Source organism: Eretmochelys imbricata, chromosome 12, assembly GCF_965152235.1.
Source record: "Eretmochelys imbricata isolate rEreImb1 chromosome 12, rEreImb1.hap1, whole genome shotgun sequence".
NCBI lineage: Eukaryota > Metazoa > Chordata > Testudines > Cheloniidae > Eretmochelys > Eretmochelys imbricata.
The window spans coordinates 6,724,617-6,745,296 of NC_135583.1; the positions used below are offsets into that span (position 1 = coordinate 6,724,617).

The following is a 20,680-nucleotide window of genomic DNA, read 5'->3' on the forward strand; positions in this document are numbered from 1 at the left end:
CATTTCCCCCAGTCGATAGCTTCATTGGTCATGTGGCTGGCTCCAAGCCAAATCTCTCATTGGCCACCTTGCAGGGGGAGACAAAGCTATAGTTGGTTACTAGCCACCTTGACCTTGTTCCAGGCTCTGCGGTAGCTCTGCAAGGACATCTGCAGAAGTGAACATGGAGAAATAGTAAGACCATGGCAAACTGCCACGGAGTATACTGTGCACCCAGGGTGAATACTGTGCACCCAGGGCATTTGAGTAGGTACACTCCTGCAATCTCAGCCTAGCACTACTTCCCAGGGCTTTCCTTTGAATGCTATGTAGAAAGCATTGAGATCCCACACAGCAGTTTGTACTGGGATCTGAACTTCAGGACTCTGAACCTGAATAACACTGAACTCTGGGGAATGTTGGCTTCAGATCCCAGAGTGGATCTGACCCTTAATATTATTGGTATTACCCTAGTGCCTAGGAACCCCATCCTGAACCGGGAACCAGTGGTGCCAGGTGCTGTACAAACACAGAACAAAAAGCTGGTCCCTGCCCCAAAGACCTTACAATCTAAGAATGCAACTGGGGCCCATCTCTCTGCGTTAATGAACGTTGGGGGGGGGAAGGAGGGGAGTTAAGATTGTACCATGAACATAAGAGATTACTAGGAACCTGCCCTAGCAAGTCTGTTTCATCTCACTACTGCATATCTGAATTCACTAACTGTGGGGCAAGGATTGCTTTTCAATACGGAGAACTTACCACTGGGCACTATTGTTTTATTTCTACCCATCTCGCTGCATAACAGGGCATGATCTAAAGCAATAGCTTCAGAATCCTTTTCCTAGCTTGGCCCCAGACTCACCCTGTGTCCTTGGGCAAGTCACAACCTTTCTGTGCTTCAGTTTCTTCATCAGTAAAGTGAGCTGTGACGCTGGCAGACCAAGTACCAGCTCATGCCAAGGCCCAGGGCCTCACTGAACACTGACAAATGCATAGCTGGAAACCAGTCTGGTTAGTATAGTTAAAATGGATATCAGTGTTAGACTTTCTGGAATGCTTGTAGGATGCTGCAGGTATTAATCCATCTTACAATATCTGTCTCCCATGGTATAAAGTTATATTGAGTATTTGCATTGTAACCCTCTCCAGTTGTGTAACTCACCAGACAGGAAGAGAAGCATTAATTAAGGTAAAGTGCTCTTCCTGGACACAAGATGGCCCATTGAAGGCAAATGAGGCACTGTGTATCATCAAAGGACAGGTTTCAGTAGTAGCCGTGTTAGTCTGTATTAGTAAAAAGAACGAGGAATCCTTGTGGCACCTTAGACTAACAAATTTATTTGGACAAGATATCAGCTGTTGGACATGGATCACATCCACCCTAATTGAATTGGCCTCATTAGCACTGACCTGGTAATGTGGCTGCCCCTTTAGGGTCAGAAGAACATTTTGTATAGTGAGAAGAGGTTTTTAAAGAACTCCTCACCTTACTGCACCTAGGTGCTGACTGGGACCCAGAGAACTGGAATGCAAGAAAGGGGGCTCTGTGATTTCTCTTTTTGCTTCTTGATAACCATTGTGGGGATCAGGGGCACAGTGTGTGACTGGTTGGGGAGTTTAACATCAGTGTCACCTACCAGTCTCAGGAGGATCTACTCTCCTTTTTGCAGCCTGCCCTGACCTTGGCATTTCGAGTGAGGGCTGCCCCAGCACCCTGGGTGACAGTGACTATCTATCACATAATCCAGTTTGCCTGGGTGGCAAGATAAACTGGAGAGCCCAAGGGGGCTGTCTGTGACTCCATGGTAAGGCTGTTACAGTGCTTTAGTTCACACTTGTTACTAGGTTGGTGAAATCTAACTATAGAACATACCACGAATTTGGGGTGTCTGCCCTGCTTTTTGACCATCTGCCCTGAGGTTGGCACTCCCAGTCATCAGCCACTCCAGCCAGCGTGACATAGGGATAATGATTAGTTACTAATAATGAATGCTTGTGAAGTGCTTGGAGCTTGTTACATGAAGATGATCAGAAAGCAGATCCAAAACATTTTCAAACAATCACAAGCGTGGGTGTATGAAAAGGCCCAAACTGGTTACATCTGCAGAGGTGAGACATTTACATTGCTGCTCTTTTGTATTTTATAGTTGTTTAAAAGGTCAGGATAATAATAACCTGATGATGCTTCCTATTAACTCACTAATAACCAGGTCCTGGCTTAAAACTCCTTAGGTTCCAGTCTCAGAGCTCAATTGTTAGATACACTCTGTCCTCTGAATACATTCAGGCTATGACACGATCGCTGCTTTGTAAACAGGAAGCATGTCGAGTTGTTCAATTATGCTGTAGTTAAAACCACAACTAAAATCGCCCACTCATGCTGCCTGGTTTGTAAAAAGCATCAGACCCCTTCACCATAATCGTATGAATGTGGGTGGCCACAGATAGATGCCCTCTGGAAGTTAAACCCCAGCTGTATACAGGGAAGGACACAGAAACTGACAGACTACAGACTCCGGGAGTTCTTGTCTTACTGTACCTCGGCGATCTCCACCTTCCTCTCCCATATCTTAATATTGTTTTCCAGGTCATCGATGGCCATCTTCTGATTGACGTACTTCACCACTGGGGGCACTCTGTAATCTGAGAGCTGCTGCCGCAGCTGCTTATTCACACCCTTTGCTTTGGTTCGTTCCTGAGAGAGGAAAAGGATCCAGGGCAGGTAGATTAGGTGGGACATTGCTTTCTGCAAAGTGGCAATTTGGAAAAAAAATCCATCCCCCTAAAACTGAAGGTCAAGCGATTAAGTTGTGCAGAATGCAGCTGCTCTTAGCGTTTCGGTTTCCTGTCTGCCAGGGGCACTCTGGAGCTGCTTGAACTCACTGGGCAACTCCCTGGTGCTACAGCCTGGGACAGTGGAGTGGCACAAAACGCAGCTGGGGCCCTTCTTCGTGCCTTCCTTGGAGTGGGAAGGGCATTGCCTCTAAAAAGAGGAAGGATATTAAATGCAGGAAGCTATGCCAAAGCTGGGTGCCTAAAGTTAAGGTCCAAACTCCATCCTTCAGCACCTAAAGTGAACTAGTTTTCACAGCACCACTAAATCCTGCTGACTTCAATCGAAGCTGCAGGTACACAGCCTTTTGGGTACCAGGGCGCTTGCCTGCAGGTGCCTGAATGTAAATTTCACAGCATAACTTTAGGAACCCCAGCTTCTAGTATTACAATATACTGTAATGTTGAAATATTCCTTTGCTAATTACATACGTAATAGACAATTTATGATAATATTACGATCATCTCTTATTTGTATGGGGTCATGTCTAGGAGCCCTAATTGGAGATCAGGCCCCATTGTGCTAGGCGCTGTACAAGCCCAGCACAAAAAGACAGTCTCTGTCTCAAAGAGCTTCCAATCTAAGTATGTGGCCAAGTTAACAGTGCTTTGAGAATCTTCATTCCTTCATCTCCTGACTTGTGTGTTTTAAAGTCCCTCCCGACTGCTGCCGGAATGAAACGACTCCCATTGCTACGCCAGTAAAGGGCAGCTTACAAAGAGCCGTGGCGCCAGATTGCGACCCCGTCAGTATAACTCAAGAGTAACTCCGCTGAGGTTGGCAGAGTTACCAATAGCGCAAAACAAGCGTGTGAGCGGAACTGGGTCGACTGACTTGAATGGCATTACTCCGGCCTTACGTGGAACTGGGATCAAAATTTGGGTGTAATTCAATACCAGCCTCACTTACTAGTCTATGCAGTAATCCAGTGTTAGAAAATCTTAAAAGAAATGGTCTCATAACATGAAATTTCTGGATTAAAAAAACAAGTAAACCCACAATCCCTGTGCTGATTATTTCTGATGTTCCTACTACCTCCTCCACCAGGATGGTTTCCCTTTCCATCTTCTCCAGCGCCTCCTTCCTCTGGGAGATATCTTTCATCAGGCAGGCGGATGCTGCGGTGGCGTTCTGCAGCTTTCTCTGAAACAGCACAATGCGGTAAAGTCAGCGAGCCCAAAGGAGGGGAAGAAGGAGGGCAACGGCTCATCAATGAACACGGAAAGCTAGAGTCCCTTTACTCACTACACCAAGGCTCTCGTCAAGCTTTATCTCTGGCTGGCCTTCTGGGACTCTGCTCCCTACTCCTGTTCATCATAGGATGCATTGATCAAGGTGGCATCTCATTTCTGAGTTTCCCTTGTAGATGGTAGCCTCAGGATCTAGCCTTTGTTTCACACAGTCGAGCATGGTGTTACTTGGTAGCCAACACGTCATCAAGGAGCAGTGAGGCAGAGTGGGGCCCGTGTCCTAATATTGCGAGAGGTAGAGCGACTGCTCCCTTGCCCTTTCCCAGTGTAGTTTAACAATAACTCGGGGGAAGATTGCCAAAGGAGTAAACCATCCAGAGACACTGACTGTCGGTGGGAGTTGCTCATGCCTGTGAAAATCTCCCCCTTGGTTTATAAGGTAGGTAGCCATACCCCGGGATCCTAAAATATGCAATGGACTGACAAGCTCTTCATTTTTCCTCCCACAGAGGTGCAGCCAGCTCTGGGGTGGAATGCAGTAACCCTGCTGGAGGCAGGAGTGGAGGGGAAGCGCAGGCGTACTAGAAATGCCTACGGTGTTATTTTGACCAGGATACTATGCCCAATATCCCAACTTTCGCAAAAACTGCCATGGGCTGGACCTTTAGTGACCACATCCCTCTTTTTTATATTACAGCTGAGAGACACAGTGCCCCAATCTTAGTATTGACTCAGAGGGGAGGATTCCACCTAATGAGTCACCTACACCACCTGCAGCACCACCTGGATTTTTCTTGAAGATCACCCATCCAAGGACTGGGTAGTCTTAACCCTGCGTAACTGATGAGATCACAGCTGCAAGGATATACAAAAGTCTCTAGGTAGGTCAGTGCTAAGGTTACTGCTTACTGCCCTGTGGGACAAAATAACCACACTGCAATGTTTGCAGCTTTGCACCATCACATGTGGATGCCACAAAACACACATCAGAAGGATGTATCAGAACAAACCCTAACAGCCACAGCAAATGTAGGGATCTTTACAGGCAGGCAAATCCATCAACAAAGGAATGGTTCCAAAAATTCCAGGGCAGGTGCCAACTCCCAGCCCCCACCTGCTGGAATGTGTCTTGCAGGCAAGTCAGGCAGCTGTTAACAGGAATAAAAATGCCTCTGATTGAAAGAGATGTCCTGGAAATAGAGAGTATGTGTGTGTGAGAGAAGGACAGTGTTAAGCACCCCCCTCCCTCTCTTACCCTGCAGGAGATAAAGAGAAAAAGAGAATCCAGGTGCCATGGGCTTGACTCACTTTGTAGGAATTGAAGATTTGAAGAGTGTTTCCCACTGTCAGTTTTATCTGTAGCAGGTCCCGGTTCCTCTCATCAATCTTCTCCAGAAACTGAGCGTTCTCAATCTTCAGCTGCTGGAAATCAACCTCATGGAGTGCCTCGCCCATCTCTTCCTTCTGTAAGCAGCAAAGACACAGAGGCTGATGATAGAATCATAGACTATCAGGGTTGGAAGGGACCTCAGGAGGTCATCTAGTCCAACCCCCTGCTCAAAGCAGGATCAATTCCTGATCTGAGGCTAAATGCCACATAATAAAGCGTTGCTCTGTCGGGGCGGGGGCGGGGGGGGTCCTAAAGGCTGGAATCCTCAACCCAACCTGGCCAGGCTGCTAACTCAGGGCATGGGGAGGAGTAGTGGACACAACCTGCTGCTTCCTTCCGAATCTGGGTTGCCGTTCAGTGGATCCATGCAGTGCCTGAACCCAGCACCACCGGCTGTGTTCCTGCGACACCCACACTACCCCTTCCAGGAGGGGCTGCAAAGGTCCACCCAAGATCTTCTCCACAGCACAAAAAGGGTGCAAATTCCCACTCTGCAGGAGCTAGGCTGCGGTCACCCTGCACAATCTTCTCACGGGTTTTAAGCTGCTTTGGGGCCTGCCTCAGGCATACAAGGTGCTCTAGGTTGGGGCATTTTCTCAATAAACTCCGAGAAGACTAAAATCTCTCCCAAACACAGGAGTTAAGATGAGACGCAGAGAAGATGCTCAGAAACATGAGACTCCCCGGTCTGGGTGAGCCCCTGAAATCTCCCTGCCTCCTCTTCAGAGGGCTGCAGCATCACCGGCTCTCTTCAGTCTTTACCCACCTGCTTGAGCTGCAACTGTAATTTTTTCTTCTGCACTTTGAGGGAATCATTTTTCAAACGCAATTTTTCTTTCATCGCATCCTAAAAAAGACACCGGGATATACGGTCACGGCCCCTGCTCCCTCTCCGTCACTGGCACAGCGGGACCCAACAGGAGAGAGTCCCCGGGTTCCACTTCCTATTGGGACGCTCCCATTCTTCCAAGCCACAGCACTTTCTCACTGGCCAGAGAAGGAGGGGAGGCAGCATCCCCAAGAGGCTCTTGTTCATGCCCCTCTATATAAATCAGTCAGTAAGAAATGCTCTGACAGCAACCCGGACAGCACCTTGCCCCAAATCCCACCTACATCAGCCGTGCAACTCCTCCAACCTCCACTAGGCTGTGCATAGGTGAGCCCTGCAGTCATGCGTGTGCCAAAGCTCCTGTGTCTTGGCTGGAGGACAGGTCATTGGTGAGCCACCAAGCTGGCTCCTAATGCACTACTGCAGGAGTCGGCAACCTTTCAGAAGCGGTGTGGGGAGTCTTCATTTATTCACTCTAACTGAAGGGTTCGCGTGCCATTCATACATGTTAACGTTTTTTAGAAGGTCTCTTTCTATAAGTCTATATTTTCGATAACGAAACTATTGTCGTATGTAAAGTAAACAAGGTTTTCAAAATGTTTAAGAAGCTTCTTTTAAAATTAAATTAAAATGCTGATCTCATGCCGCTGGCCCGCTCAGCCCGCCGCTGGCCTGGGGTTCCGTTCACCTAGGCTGGCAGCAAGCTGAGCGGGGCCTGGGGCCGGGACCCCGGCTGGCAAGGGGCCGGCAACCAGAACCCCAGACCGGCAGCGGGCTGAGCGGGGCCTGCGGCCGGGACCCCGGCTGGCAAGGGGCTGGCAGCCAGAACCCCAGACCGGCAGCAGGCTGAGCGGGGCCGGCGGCCAGGACCCCAGACCGGCAGTGGGCTGAGCAGCTCAGCCCGCTGCCAGCCTGGGGTTCAGTCCGCCGGCTCCTGCCAGCCCTGCTCAGTCCGCTGCCGGTCTGGGATCCCGGCCCTTCCCACATAGAGTGGGTACCTACCTTCTCCCTGGTTCTTGCCCCTTCTCTTCCTCTCTCTCAGCGCTGAGGGTGGGAGTGTACTGAGCACAGGGCTGGGGGTGAAGGAGTAGGCTGGGGGTTGGGGTGTAGGGTCTGGCCAGGAGCTAGAATGAGGGAGGGGGCTTAGGGTTGGGTTGTGGAGTGCTTACCTGGGCAGCTCCCATTTGGTGCGAGGGGTGCAGGTGGGAAGGTGCGGGGAGGTGCAGGAGCTCCCGTTTGGTGCTCAGGGTGGGAGTGGGAATGTAGGGGGTGCAAGAGTTAGGACATGGGGTGTGAGGGGGCTGGGTATATGTGGGGGGTGCAGGAGTCAGGGCAGGGGGCTGGGGGCATGTGAGGGGGTGCAGAAGTCAACGCATGGGGTGTGGGGGGACTGGGTATGTGTGGGGGGTACTGGAGTCAGAGCTCGGGCCGTAAGGGGTGCAGGGGTCAGGGCAGGAGGCTGGGGTGTGTGGGGGATGCAGGGGTCAGGGCAGAGGGCTGGGTGTGTGTGAGGGGGTGCAGGGGTCAGGGCAGGAGGCTGGGGTGTGTGGGGGGTGGAGGGGTCAGGGCGGAGGGCTGGGGTGTGTGTGAGGGGGTGGAGGGGTCAGGGCAGAGGGCTGGGGGGTGTGTGAGGGGGGGTGCAAGGGTCAGGGCCGGGGGCTGGGGTATGTGGGGGGAGGTACAGGGGTCAAGGCAGAGGGCTGAGGGTGTGGGCTGGGATTGTGGGGGTGCTCCCAGCCCCCTGCCCAGAGTGGCTCACGGCAGGGGGCTTGAGGGGATATGCCCTGATTCCAGCCCCCTTCCCCAAGGTCCCGTCCCCACCTCTCCTCCGCCTTCTCCCGGGAGCAGCGAGCGCGCTCCGCTTCTCTCCCTCCCTCGAAAGGGCCATCAGCTGATCCGGAGCAGGGAGGGAGGGAGAGGAGGAGGGGCAGGAACCCAGCACGCTGGGGGGAGAGGCAGGGGAGGGGGAACTTGCCTGCCCTGCAGCAGCAGCCGGCAGGGCCAAGCTTCTTCACCCTGCCCTGGGGGAGGAGAAGAGTGGGCCGGGGCGGGCAGGATTTTTAATGGCTCGCTGCTGCCTGCCGGGGTCCCGCCTGGGGTTCGGCAGCAGGCTGAGCGGGGCCGGTGGCTGGGACCTGGCAGGCAGCAGTGTGCCATTAAAAATCGGCTCGCGTGCCGTCTTTGGCACGCGTGCCAAAGGTTGCCGACCCCTGCACTACTGTAACAGTGAATTGTTTTACCCACGAAAGCTTATGCCCAAATAAATCTGTTAGTCTTTAAGGTGCCACCAGACTCCTTATTGTTTTTAAGGTAAAGCGAGATATCCAAACAGACTTGCCAAGGTAGGTCTACCTATGGCCCAAAACGTGGCAGAGATTACTCATGGATCAGGATTTTGTCTAAACTGTTTAGCCTGGTATATAATAAATGTATAAATACACAACTCTGAACTGACCCTGTAGTGGTTCTTCTCCTCAAGGTATCTCAGTACCTTCTCAGTTGCTGTGACACTCCCTTTCTTCTTGGATATTGTTTGGATAATGTCTTTGTTAAAGTTGCACATGGCTTTCTTAATATCAGCCCACCGAATAGCTGCTTCTTCCATGACAGCCTGTAGAATGGAAGTCACATTATAGTAAAGAGATGTCATCTCCCATTCATTTTTTGGGCCTTGGGGTGGAGAACAACATATAGGAATAGTGGGACAAGTTCTCTGTTGGCATAAATCCATTAACGTCAGTGAATTCTGCCCTATTTGCCCTGTGGCAGTGATGTTTTGGTAATAATATAAATCTCTCATTCATTGAAGAACAAGAAAAGCAAAACATCTACCGTAGTTGAGTTTCAGGATTAATCAGTTCTGCCTTGACTTGCAAATATCTCCAGATCTACCAAGTCTGAAGGAAAGGTTGTGTTCAAAACACTATTTTTGATTAGAACATATGGATGTTCAGGATGAGACAGTTAGGTTCTAACCATTTAGCCTAATCAAAGGGTTCTATTTCACTCTCCCAACACAGAAGTGGGTGGGAGGAAAGAAAAGAAATATGCCTTTATAGTATAGAAGAAACCCTTCAAAATTGATTTGTGTTGATGTTCTGGATTAGGAATCCAGGCAGCACTGCCATTTAAAGACCTCTTTGCAATTTTTAGGGACCTCAAAAAACAAACCCTTGTTGGGTGAAGGGGCACATGGATCGGCAGATCTAACACTCATGGTGCTGTATCAAGCAAACCTGCCTACTCAGTTAAGCAAAGGTGATTCTTTAAAATCCCAACATTTCCTCCCTGGACTACAAGGTGTAGTAAGTAAGCAACTCCTGGCATAGATTCTGAGATGAATCTCAGTTATGCCACTGTAAAAATCAGAGTATCTGCATTGATTTAAATGGTGTTACTCTGGTATCACATCAGTGTGAAATAAAAAAAAAAAAAGATGAACATGGGGGTGTAGGGTGTTCCCCCCGAGCTACAGAGGCGTCTCACTCACTACACTAGGGATTCTACAGCTCATGGAAGGCTGTACCTGGTAGTTTTGTATAATCCGTTCAGAATCCCCCTTGGTCTTCTGAATTTCTTCCTTCATCTCATTCAGCTCCCGCTGCGCTAGATCATTCTTCTGTTGCACTGTCAGGCCTATAAAACGATCTGCTGCAGCGCGGGATTTAGATTTACGTCTAGGACGTGTCTGCAATCCGGAGAAACAAAGAACTGAAAGAGCAAGTAGATAGCAACAGGACCCATTCAAAGTGGTTGCCATTAAAAAGTCAATGTTTGCCAACGGTACTGTATTACCAGCAGGAGAGTGGGGTGGGAGGAGGTATTGTTTCATGGTCTCTGTGTATATAATGTCTTCTGCAGTTTCCATAGTATGCATCCGATGAAGTGAGCTGTAGCTCACGAAAGCTTATGCTCAAATAAATTGGTTAGTCTCTAAGGTGCCACAAGTACTCCTTTTCTTTTTGTATTTTTCCTGTACTTAGAATAGGAAATAACCACAGTGACTGTGAGGGATCTGTAGACACATGATGGGCCTGATTCTCATTTACACTTAGGGTATGTCTTCACTGCAGGCACTTACCCACATGTTGCTCCAACTCCCTTCCCATACACACACAAAACTCTCTTACCCAAGTTGGGTGGTGCTTTCAACCTGGGCTAGTAGGCTAAAGTTTGAGCGAGGCTTTCACGTGAGCAAGTAATGCACCCACTTGGCAGTGATGATGCAAACTAAATCCCTTGGGTGCTGATACTCCTTCAATGTCTTCCCACAATTCCCAGGTATCCAGAAGAACAGACAAGTTCTCCCGCAGTTCACTGGGAAAGATTCACAGAGCAGCTCAGTGCTCTGCAGCACAAAGACCCATTGGATGTGCCCCCAGAAGTCCCAGCAACATACAGGTGGGCGCAGAACAAGTGAGGACCCAGTAACTTGGGCAGGGCTCTGCAGTGTGACTGCTCAGCCCTGGGCTACCCTAACCCAACTGCCAATCATCTGAGTTAACTCTGCATTGAAGCCAGACTCACAGTGGCAGCATAAAGGGGCCTTAAAAAGGGTGCAAATTAGCAATGTAAAGTGGCTTTAGTGTAACTGTGAATCAGGCTTGTAGATTGTTTAGTAGTGGTGTCCATTTGTAGCAGCCCCTTTTGGGCTGTTCTGATTGCTGTTTAAACTCCACTCCATCTGGGAGGTGCCAAAGAGGCTACCCCAGTCTCAGCTTGAGGCTTGGGGACAGTGCAATATGCCACCATGAAGGAGACCACGGTGAGGAGTGCCTACAGAGGTCCCACTCCTTGAGCAACTGCTGAGAAGGTGAAACTCAAACTCAGGGGCTGCCTAGCTCATTGATCACAGGCCACAATGGCAAGGAAGCAGAAAGGAAAGTGCTAGCTGGAGCACAAGAGGGAGAGTCTGGGAGATGTGGGTCCTGTCACAGATTTGATGTGTGGCCTCAGACAAGTCTCTTAATTTCGTTGTGCCTCAGTTTCCTGATTTGTGAAATGTGGATAAGCCTACCTTACAGAAATTCATTAGTGCTTATAAAGTACTTTCAGATCTCTGGCAGGTGCCGTGAAGGGCAAAGTGTTATCGTATAAGACAGGGGTGGCCAACCTGAGCCTGAGAAGGAGCCAGAATTTACCAATGGACATTGCCAAAGAGCCACAGTAATACGTCAGCAGCCCCCCATCAGCTCCCCCGCTCCCAATGTCTCCCACCCACCAGCAGCCCCGCCGATCACCGCCTCCCCCTCCTTCCCCGCACCTCCCGATCAGCTGTTTCATGGTATGCAGGAGGCTCTGGGGCGGGGGAGGGAGAAGAGCGAGGGCATGGCAGGCTAAGGGGAGGGGGCGGGAAGGGGTGGCGTGGGGGCAGGGCCTGTGGCAGAGCCAGAGGTTGAGCAGTGAGCACCCCCCAGCATACTGGAAAGTTGGCACCTGGAGCTCCAGCCCCAGAGTCGGTGCCTGTACAAGGAGCCACGTATTAACTTCTGAAGAGCCGCATCTGGCTCCGGAGCCCCAGGTTGGCAACGCTGGTATAAGAGAAAAGAATAGCGTCTCTGGGGTGAATGGTAAACTGAAAACTGTACTGGTCTTCAGACTGAATCAGCTGCAGCAAGGAACAGCGCAAACCCTGATGCCTGCTAGAGCAGCGGCATCTCACCTCTAGTATGTAGTTAATTTCCTTCTAAGACATCCAAGCACTGTGGCTGTAAGGTAGAGATGTTGCATGGTAAACATCACTTTCCTGCTCCACTCGCTTCTTTTCCAGTATTCCAGGGTACATTTCAAACTGGGTGAGATGCAAAGGGAAGCCCATTGGATGTGTTTATGGGTGACTGCTCCCCTTGTACCTCTTCTCACGCAAGCATTAAATGAGAATCGCAGCAAGAGAGAGGCGGCTGGATAATCAGAGTCATGTTGACAGGCAAACCCAGAAATACTGCATTGCAAACACGAACGCTGTCGCTCTGTAACGTACCTGCCCCATGTCCAGCGAGGAGCCGTGTACACTTGGCAGCAAATGGCTGACCAGATCCTTTGGCTCCATCTTATCGTAGTATTTTTCAAACATTTCTGTCTCAACTTTGAGAATGGAGAGGGCATGACTGCAAGGAGGCAGAGGTTGGAATGAGCAAGCTCTGACTTTCAGGTATAAGAGATGATAGAGCATATGGTCAGTGTATGAAACCAGAGGGGAAACATAAGGCTCATAGTGATGAAAATTTTAGGTGGGGCACCATAAACATCCATAGATGCACACAAATTACTTGATGCTCCTCTTGATGCAATAGTGGGGTAAATGAAAGAATCAGGCCCATGCTCATTAAAGCCCCAATCCCGTTCAAACTGAAATCCCTGGGAGGTTTGCTATGGATGTCAATGGGAACTCAGGCTCTAGGAGAAGGGGACTTTGAAAGCACCCCTTCAAATCTTCTGTTGGGGCAGCTGGGGCTGATCTTTCATGCACAGGGATCCCTGCTGGTAGTCCTGATCCCAGTAAGGAGTTCTTGATTGGAACAAGCAGCACCCCACTGGGGAACTGTCTCCAGCTAGTAAATCAGCAGTTGTGAGTGACACACACAATCAGGGTGTAGATAAAGTAACTTTACTCTGATCTTATTTTGTCATGTTTCTGATTGGGGCCAAGCCAAGAACTCCCCCTGGGCTCCTGTCAATTATCAGAAAACCCACCAGACTTAAAAGCTTTCTGATTGCATAGAAGGCTCACACCTTTCTGAGGGGGCCGTGCTGACACCACAGAATTAACCACTCAGTAACCCCCAAGCCCCATGTGATCCATGACTTTTGTACAGCTCCACCCACCCACATCCCTGGTATATTTCCTCTCTGTTATATTTGCTCCATCATTTTATTTCCAGCGACTGACAGATGGAATCATCTACTGGGAACTCATTATAAAGGGAAGAAAATGTTTAGCAGATGGTTCCTGAACAGTCTGGAATGATGGCCCTTGCTCACAAATACACACAAGATGCCTCCTTTACTATCAAATACATCACAATGCTTCACCCTTCATCGGGGGACAGACACCAAAAGGCAGATGGGTGGAAGCAGCTTCAAGCCTTGCACTAATCTACATGGAAAACATAACCCCAACCCCACTCTCTTGTCAGGGATGGAGGGCATTAAACCCAGCTGAGGGGGAAGGGAGCATGTTATAATCCAGCTTTCTTGTGTACAGAGGACGGGGTTTTCAAACAGTCCTGCATGTAAGGGCCATAGGGAAGGTATTGCTTCAGCATGCCCTGATTATAAAGACTGGGGGAGATTATATCTGAGGACCACCACCCTCCGTGGAATGGGTGTGTGCTGTGCCCAGCCCCCCATGTGGGATCGGGGCATTATGGACCCTCCATGGGGTGGGGGTGTGCTGTGCCCAGCTCCCCATGTGGGATCGGGGCATTATGGACCCTCCAGGGAGTGGGGGTGTGCTGTGCCCAGCTCACCCATGTGGGATTGGGGGCATTATGGACCCTCCAGGGAGTGGGGTGTGCTGTGACCAGCCCCCCATGTGGGATTGGGGCATTATAGACCCTCCATGGGGTAGGGGTGTGCTGTGCCTAGCCCCCATGTGGGATTGGGGCATTATGGACCCTCCAGGGAGTGGGGTGCGCTGTGCCCAGCCCCCCATGTGGGATGGGAGCATTATGGACCCTCCAGGGAGTGGGGGTGCGCTGTGCCCAGCCCCCCATGTGGGATCGGGGCAATATGGACCCTCCAGGGAGTGGGGGTGCGCTGTGCCCAGCCCCCCATGTGGGATGGGAGCATTATGGACCCTCCAGGGAGTGGGGGTGCGCTGTGACCAGCCCCCCATGTGGGATCGGGGCATTATAGACCCTCCATGGGGTAGGGGTGCGCTGTGCTCAGCCCCCATGTGGGATGGGAGCATTATGGACCCTCCAGGGAGTGGGGGTGCGCTGTGACCAGCCCCCCATGTGGGATCGGGGCATTATAGACCCTCCATGGGGTAGGGGTGCGCTGTGCCCAGCCCCATGTGGGATCGGGGCATTATGGACCCCACACGAGAGCTGGGGGGCGCTGTGCCCAGCCCCGTCCCGTACCTGGTCTCCTGCACCAGGGCCTCCAGCTGGGGCAGGGGCAGGGCTGCGAGCTCCTGGGACTCCGCGGTGCGGACGCTCTCCGAGTCCTCGTCCGCCATCGCTCCCCGGGGTTACCATGGCAGCGGGAGGCGGCGGCTCCGGGCTCCCCGCCCCGGCCGGAACCGCGGGCCCAAGGCCGCCCGGGCTCTGGGCGCCCTGCTGCCCCCACCCCCCCGCCTGGCTGCCCCCTTTGTCCCCCCCCCGCTGCCGGCTGCTGCCCCCGTGCCCCCCCCAGCCCTGCTTCTCCCTGTGCCCCCCTGAGTCCTGCTCCCCCCAGCCTTGCTGCCCCCCCTCCCCGGCTCCCCCTCCTGCCCCCTTTGTCCCCCCCCGCTGCCGGCTGCTGCCCCCTTGCCCGCCCAGCCCTGCTTCTCCCTGTGCCCCCCTGAGTCCTGATATCCCCCGAGGCCTGCTCCTCCCACCCCCAGCCTTGCTGCCCCCCTCCCCGGCTCCCCCTCCTGCCCCCTTTGTCCCCCCCGCTGCCGGCTGCTGCCCCCTTGCCCGCCCAGCCCTGCTTCTCCCTGTGCCCCCCTGAGTCCTGATATCCCCCGAGGCCTGCTCCTCCCACCCCCAGCCTTGCTGCCCCCCTCCCCGGCTCCCCCTCCTGCCCCCTTTGTCCCCCCCCGCTGCCGGCTGCTGCCCCCTTGCCCGCCCAGCCCTGCTTCTCCCTGTGCCCCCCTGAGTCCTGATATCCCCCGAGGCCTGCTCCCCCCACCCCCAGCCTTGCTGCCCCCCTCCCCGGCTCCCCCTCCTGCCCCCTTTGTCCCCCCCCGCTGCCGGCTGCTGCCCCCTTGCCCGCCCAGCCCTGCTTCTCCCTGTGCCCCCCTGAGTCCTGATATCCCCCGAGGCCTGCTCCCCCCACCCCCAGCCTTGCTGCCCCCCTCCCCGGCTCCCCATCCTGCCCCCTTTGTCCCCCCCCGCTGCTGGCTGCTGCCCCCGTGCCCCCCCCCCAGCCTTGCTTCTCCCTGTGCCCCCCTGAGTCCTGATATCCCCCGAGACCTGCTCCCACCCGCCCCCAGCCTTGCTGCCCCCCTCCCCGGCTCCCCCTGCTGCCCCCTTTGCTTCCCCGCGGTCGGCTACTGCCCCCGTGCCCCCCCAGCCCTACTTTTCCCTGTGCCCCCCTGAGTCCTGGTATCCCCTGAGACCTGCTCTTTCTGCCCCCAGCCTTGCTACCCCCCTTCCCGGCCCTCCCCGAGCCCTGCTGCCTCCTGCTCTCCCCAGCAGGCTGATGAATGCCGTCTCTGGAGGGTATGAGGAAGCTGAAAGGTCTTTCTGAAACACAAGATGTGCAGGGGAATGCAAAATCTTTCCCCCCGAAACCCACCTTTACACGCCCTGGCGAGAGACCCTTTGTATACTAACCCCCTTCTGGAAACTCCGGTTCAAAGACCCCAGATCTGTATCAAAAGGGAACTGAGCATGTTACCAGAGTGCTTGTTTGGAGCTGACCCACCAGGGTGAGGTATGAAAAGACTGCATTTGCTAAAGTCCATGTGAGGATGAACTCTGGCATGCTTAGAAGCATGCATGTGGGTTCCTGTCATAACTATAAAGGGAAGGGTAACCACCTTTCTGTATACAGTGCAATAAAGTCCCTCCTGGCCAGAGGCAAAGTCCTTTTACCTGTAAAGGGTTAAGAAGCTCAGGTAACCTGGCTGGCACCTGACCCAAAATGACCAATGAGGGGACAAGATAGTTTCAAATCTGGAGGGGAAGAAAAGGCTTTTGACTGTGTGATATCTTTGCTAGGAACAGATCAAGGATGCAAGCCCTCCAACTCCTGTAAAGTTAGTAAGTAATCTAGCTAGAAAATGCATTAGGTTTTCTTTATTTTGGCTTGTGAAATTCGCTGTGCTGGAGGAAATGTGTATCCCTGTTTTTGTGTCTTTTTGTAACTTAAGGTTTTGCCTAGAGGGATTCTCTATGTTTTGAATCTGACTGCCTGTAAGATTATCTTCCATTCTGCTCTTACAGAGTTATTCTTTTTTTTTTTTTTTTTGTTCTTCTAATAAAGTTCTGTTTTTAAGAATCTGATTGGGTTTTTTGGGTCTTAAAAATTCAAGGCTGGTCTGTGCTCATCTTCTCAAGCCCCCGCAGGAAAGGGGGTCTAAGAGCTTGGGCGGATATTTTGGGCAATTAGGAACTCCAAGTGGTCCTTTCCCTGAATATTTTGTTAAATCACTTGGTGGTGGCAGCGTTTACCTAATCTAAGGGTAAAGACTTTGTGCCTTGGAGAAGTTTTAACCTAAACTGATAGAAATAAGCTTAGGAAGTCTTTCATGCAGGTCCCCACATCTGTACCCTAGAGTTCAGAGTGGGGAAGGAAACCTGACAGTTCCTTTATTGTGTGTAATTGGTTTTCTTTGTAATGCTTTGTACCTTAAGAACAAAGCCAGCTTGCTTACACAGATCTGTATTAACTTATGTCTTATCTGTCTCTGAAGTGAAAACTTGAAGGTGTGCCAGGGCAGTCTATCCGTGCGGGGAAGGCGGGGAACTGTCCAGGCTGGGAATACCCCGTCAGAAGGGAGAGAGATGAGATCTCCACTCAAGAGAGGTAACAGCTGAGGTGCTGAAAGCCAACAGCTGAACCACTGAGCAGAAAAACAGGTGTAGTTGTCTGGAACTGTGACAAAATCCTCCAATATTGTAATACAGATCAAATCACAGGAGGTTTTGGGGAGTGGGAAATATCGGTCCTGTAGGATCTTCTCAAGGTCACCAAAATCTCAGGCAGCAATGATCATTTTAAAGGCAGTGTCATCCAGGGGATAGGGTACTGGGCTGGATCTAGAGGTATCTTTGTTCCAATTAAACCTAAAATCATTAAAAGTGAAGATTTGAAAAGTCCTATGTATTTGTCACTATTAACGCTTTGTCCGTTTTTGAAAGTGCTTGAATAAGGAAAATCGGTGAAGTCAGTTTCACTCAGATTCTTAGTCTTTGGGTTTCAGACACAGCAAGGGAATGTGTGCTGAAACGTGGGACCTGTCACCCTCCCCGAATCCTCGCAGATCCATCAGTGCCGAGGCTCTGAAACTCTGAGCCTCCCCTGCAGTTCCAGATAGTGTTGCCATTTTTTGAAAACGTGTGTGTGCCTGGAGCTGGGAAGATGGCAATACCCCAGCCCTGTCCCAACTAATCTCCAGCCCCTTCTCCAACAAAGTATTTTGTGTAAGGGTTTTTTGGGGGGTGGGGGGGAATGGTGCTGGAACACACCTTCTGTCTCCTCCACATTGGAATGGGGAGATTTGGATGTGAAAGGTCCCTATTGCACATAAGTCGGGGAGATGATCCCACCCTCGCAATGGAAAGCAGCAGCCAAGTTCACTGCGCAGTGTACAACAGGGGTAGAGGCAACTTTGAAGGCCAGATTTTCAGTGAACAGAGACTCACTTGCAAATACCCAGGTGTGGCTTCTTAGAATTAACACTGGCATGTGTTTCATAATCCTGTAAGTGGAGTTTAATGGAGATCTCTAGGTTCTATTTATTTTAGGGTCACATCTGCTCATGCATTTGATACTTCCAGAAACTCCCATATTAAATGTTTTCCTTTAACTTGTTATCAGCATTGTCCAAAACCTCTGATTTGATCAGTGCCTTTGTAACAGCCCAGGTGGGATAGCTGCAGATCTGATTTACTGCCTGAGCTGAGGGGTCAGGTTCATTAACTTGGAGGCAATAGCAACCTCATAGACCTCTTTATGTGGCCCACCCACGAGAAGGGCACAAAGACCCACTTTATACCTGAATTCCACTTTGTGAGTGCAGTTGCAGTATGTATGCACACAACTGCATGTGTATTGATATGTGTGGACCTTGGATCTCTTTGTTTCAGACTATGGAGCTGATGTTTATTATGATACCATTGCATCCAATAGTAAAATTAAGGTAAATTGTCAAAGCCCAATTCTGCAACCAGTTCCTCTTGAGTGTATGCCTACTGCCAGGAGTAATGGGTTTATGCATAAGAATAACTGTGTGCAGGAGTAGGCTCTAAGGCCCAGATCCTCAAAGATATTGAGGTGCCTAGCTCCCAATGATTTAGGTGCCTAACTACCTTTGAAGATCTGAGCCTGTGTCTCACCACTGTGATATCACTGAATCAAATTCAGACTTGGGGTAAGCAGGTGCAAGGCCTTTTGCTGCAGTTCTGTTGAGAAGGAGGACAGTGGCAGCACCAACAATGTGTTTGCAAACTCAGTGTAAATAGACATCGCTGTCCTCTGCATGTAGCACAGGGACAAATTCATCCAACCCTACTGGAGTTGGGATACATGGTGTTAACCTATTCATATAACTACTGTGGGATCAGTACAGTGGCAACATTCTCCCTATTTCTGGTCTGTTGCTAAAACTTGATTTATTATGTCACTATTATGATCACATCATGTTTGCAGAGGAACCGAGCAAGGATATTGCATATTCACATAATGGCCAGAATATGTCAAACCCCATGTACAAAACAGTTCTTAGGAATAATCATTTCTGAGCCTTCAGCAAAGAAACAAGCTCTGTGGCCTCATTACCATTCCAGCAAGATGGCCCCCTACTTGTGGTCTTATATCACTTATAGAGACTGGCTATGAACGTAACAAAGCATTATAAGATATGCTTTTTATAAAATGGTTCTGGGAGTGTGTGTGTGTGTCTATAAACATACAAAACAATTACATTAAAAGTACATTAAGGTTGCAAAAATCAAACACTCAGAAATTAGGAAATGCCACAATTAAGATGCCTATGGAACCTTAATTTGTCCCTCTTGTCTTTAATTAATGATCACATGCTATTTTTCAGCAGGAACCCTACCTGATTCACTGCACAGGATGGACAGTGCTCAATTAATGAGCAGCAATTCTATATTTTGTTTTATCCTCATTGTTCAGTGTGTGGTCCTATGCCTTATTTACTGCACACTATTCAAACTATGCAGACAGAATTATTCATTTCCTCATAGTCTCTTCTATCATGTGCATTGCTGTAGTATCTGAGTATTCCAGAAATATTAATGAATTTCTCTTCACAGAACTCCTATGAGGTGAGAGGATGGTGTTAATCCCATTCCACAGATGATGAACTGACACACATAGAGATTAAGGTCAAAAGTATCCATTGATTTTGGGTGCCCAGTTTGAGCCACCTAGGACTTGATTTTTCAGATTACTTAGCATTATATAGCACTTACACGTTCAAAGTGCAGCTCCCATTGATTTTCAGTCACTTAGCAAATCAGACCTCAGAGTCTCAAGCTGGGTATCCAGAAAATGTAAAACCCAATTAGTGACCACTAGTGAAAAGTCTGGTTTAAGTGACTTGCTTAGCACCATTCAGGAACTCTGTGGCAGAGGCAGGGATAGAATCCATTTCTCCAGGGCAGTGTTCAGCTGCCTTAACCTGATACCATCCTTTCTCTTCCTGCAATCCTCTGTCTCATTTACTACACACCTTCCAACTTCTGTACCAAATGAGGCAGGGGTCCTACAGACAACAGCCTCTTTCGCTACACAACCCTGATTCATCCCCAAGGCAAGTCCATCCTGTGCATTGAATCAGGCAAGGGTCCTGCGGGAAAATAGTATGTGATCACATAATTAAAGACTGTCTCCTAGTGCGTATGCACAGGGGCTGAAACAGGGTTGCCCGGGCAACCATAATTCTGGCATTTTCTAATCTTTGGGTGCTTTGCAACCTTAATGTTCTGAAGGGGATGCTAGCACATTTAAAATAAAAGTTCATCCAAACTTTTTAAATGGCAAAAAACAATCAGCCTGAGACAGACACCCATTATGTAAAATTTTAGCCCCAAAGGTTAAAGTTTGGCAAAGTTATAAGCAGCTCAAAACAGGGTCTTATAATGGGAAGTGCCAGCAGGGCCAGCTCCAGGCATCAGCGAAGGAAGCAGATGCAGAAGCAGATGCCTGGGGCGGCCAATAGAAAGGGCGGCACGAGGCAGCACGTCTGGGTCTTCGGCGGCAATTCGGCGGCGGGCCCTGCAGTCTCTTTCTTCCCCTGAGTGCCAGGCAACCTTAATAACTAATTGACCTGTACCATTAGCTAACTAAAAATTACTTCAGGATCCTTCTTGAGGTTACCATGTGCAATATGGGCCTCCAAATTATCAAGTACTAGAATATAAGTCAATTCTTAGAGCTTAAAGTATTCACCTTTTAGGGGGAACAAACTGGGGGTGTGTGGGGGGGTGATGATCAAACATCAAGCTAAGCAAAAGGTCCAGTTTGATTCTCAATAAAAAGTAACAGAGCATGTTCAAAGGAGAAAGTCAGATTAGTATTGAAGGATGATTTGACAAGGAGTCTTATCCAGCCCCAGG

General features: G+C 50.3%; 1 protein-coding gene across 1 annotated transcript; it reads right to left on the reverse strand.

Moving 5' to 3' along the window:
• Positions 1-1,140: 1,140 nt before the first annotated feature.
• On the reverse strand, positions 1,141-14,406 carry CFAP263 (cilia and flagella associated protein 263). The gene is made up of 9 exons (XM_077831411.1): positions 14,309-14,406; positions 12,205-12,331; positions 9,751-9,912; positions 8,680-8,835; positions 6,162-6,242; positions 5,314-5,469; positions 3,851-3,958; positions 2,522-2,677; positions 1,141-1,266 (listed from the first exon to the last, which is right to left on the reverse strand). Exons 1-9 carry the CDS (start codon positions 14,404-14,406, stop codon positions 1,141-1,143), a joined length of 1,170 nt encoding a protein of 389 aa, XP_077687537.1.
• Between the last annotated feature and the right edge of the window lie 6,274 nt (positions 14,407-20,680).

What these genes read in the sequence shown, in the direction of transcription:
- CFAP263 (XM_077831411.1), bottom strand. Translation starts at nt 14,406, where the DNA reads ATGGCGGACGAGGACTCGGAGAGCGTCCGCACCGCGGAGTCCCAGGAG. An exon ending in TACAGTTGCAGCTCAAGCAG is followed by an intron (nt 5,470 to 6,161) that starts GTGGGTAAAGAC and finishes TGCTGCTTACAG; the next exon opens with AAGGAAGAGATGGGCGAGGC. An exon ending in AAACCATCCTGGTGGAGGAG is followed by an intron (nt 2,678 to 3,850) that starts GTAGTAGGAACA and finishes TTCCTCTCTCAG; the next exon opens with GAACGAACCAAAGCAAAGGG.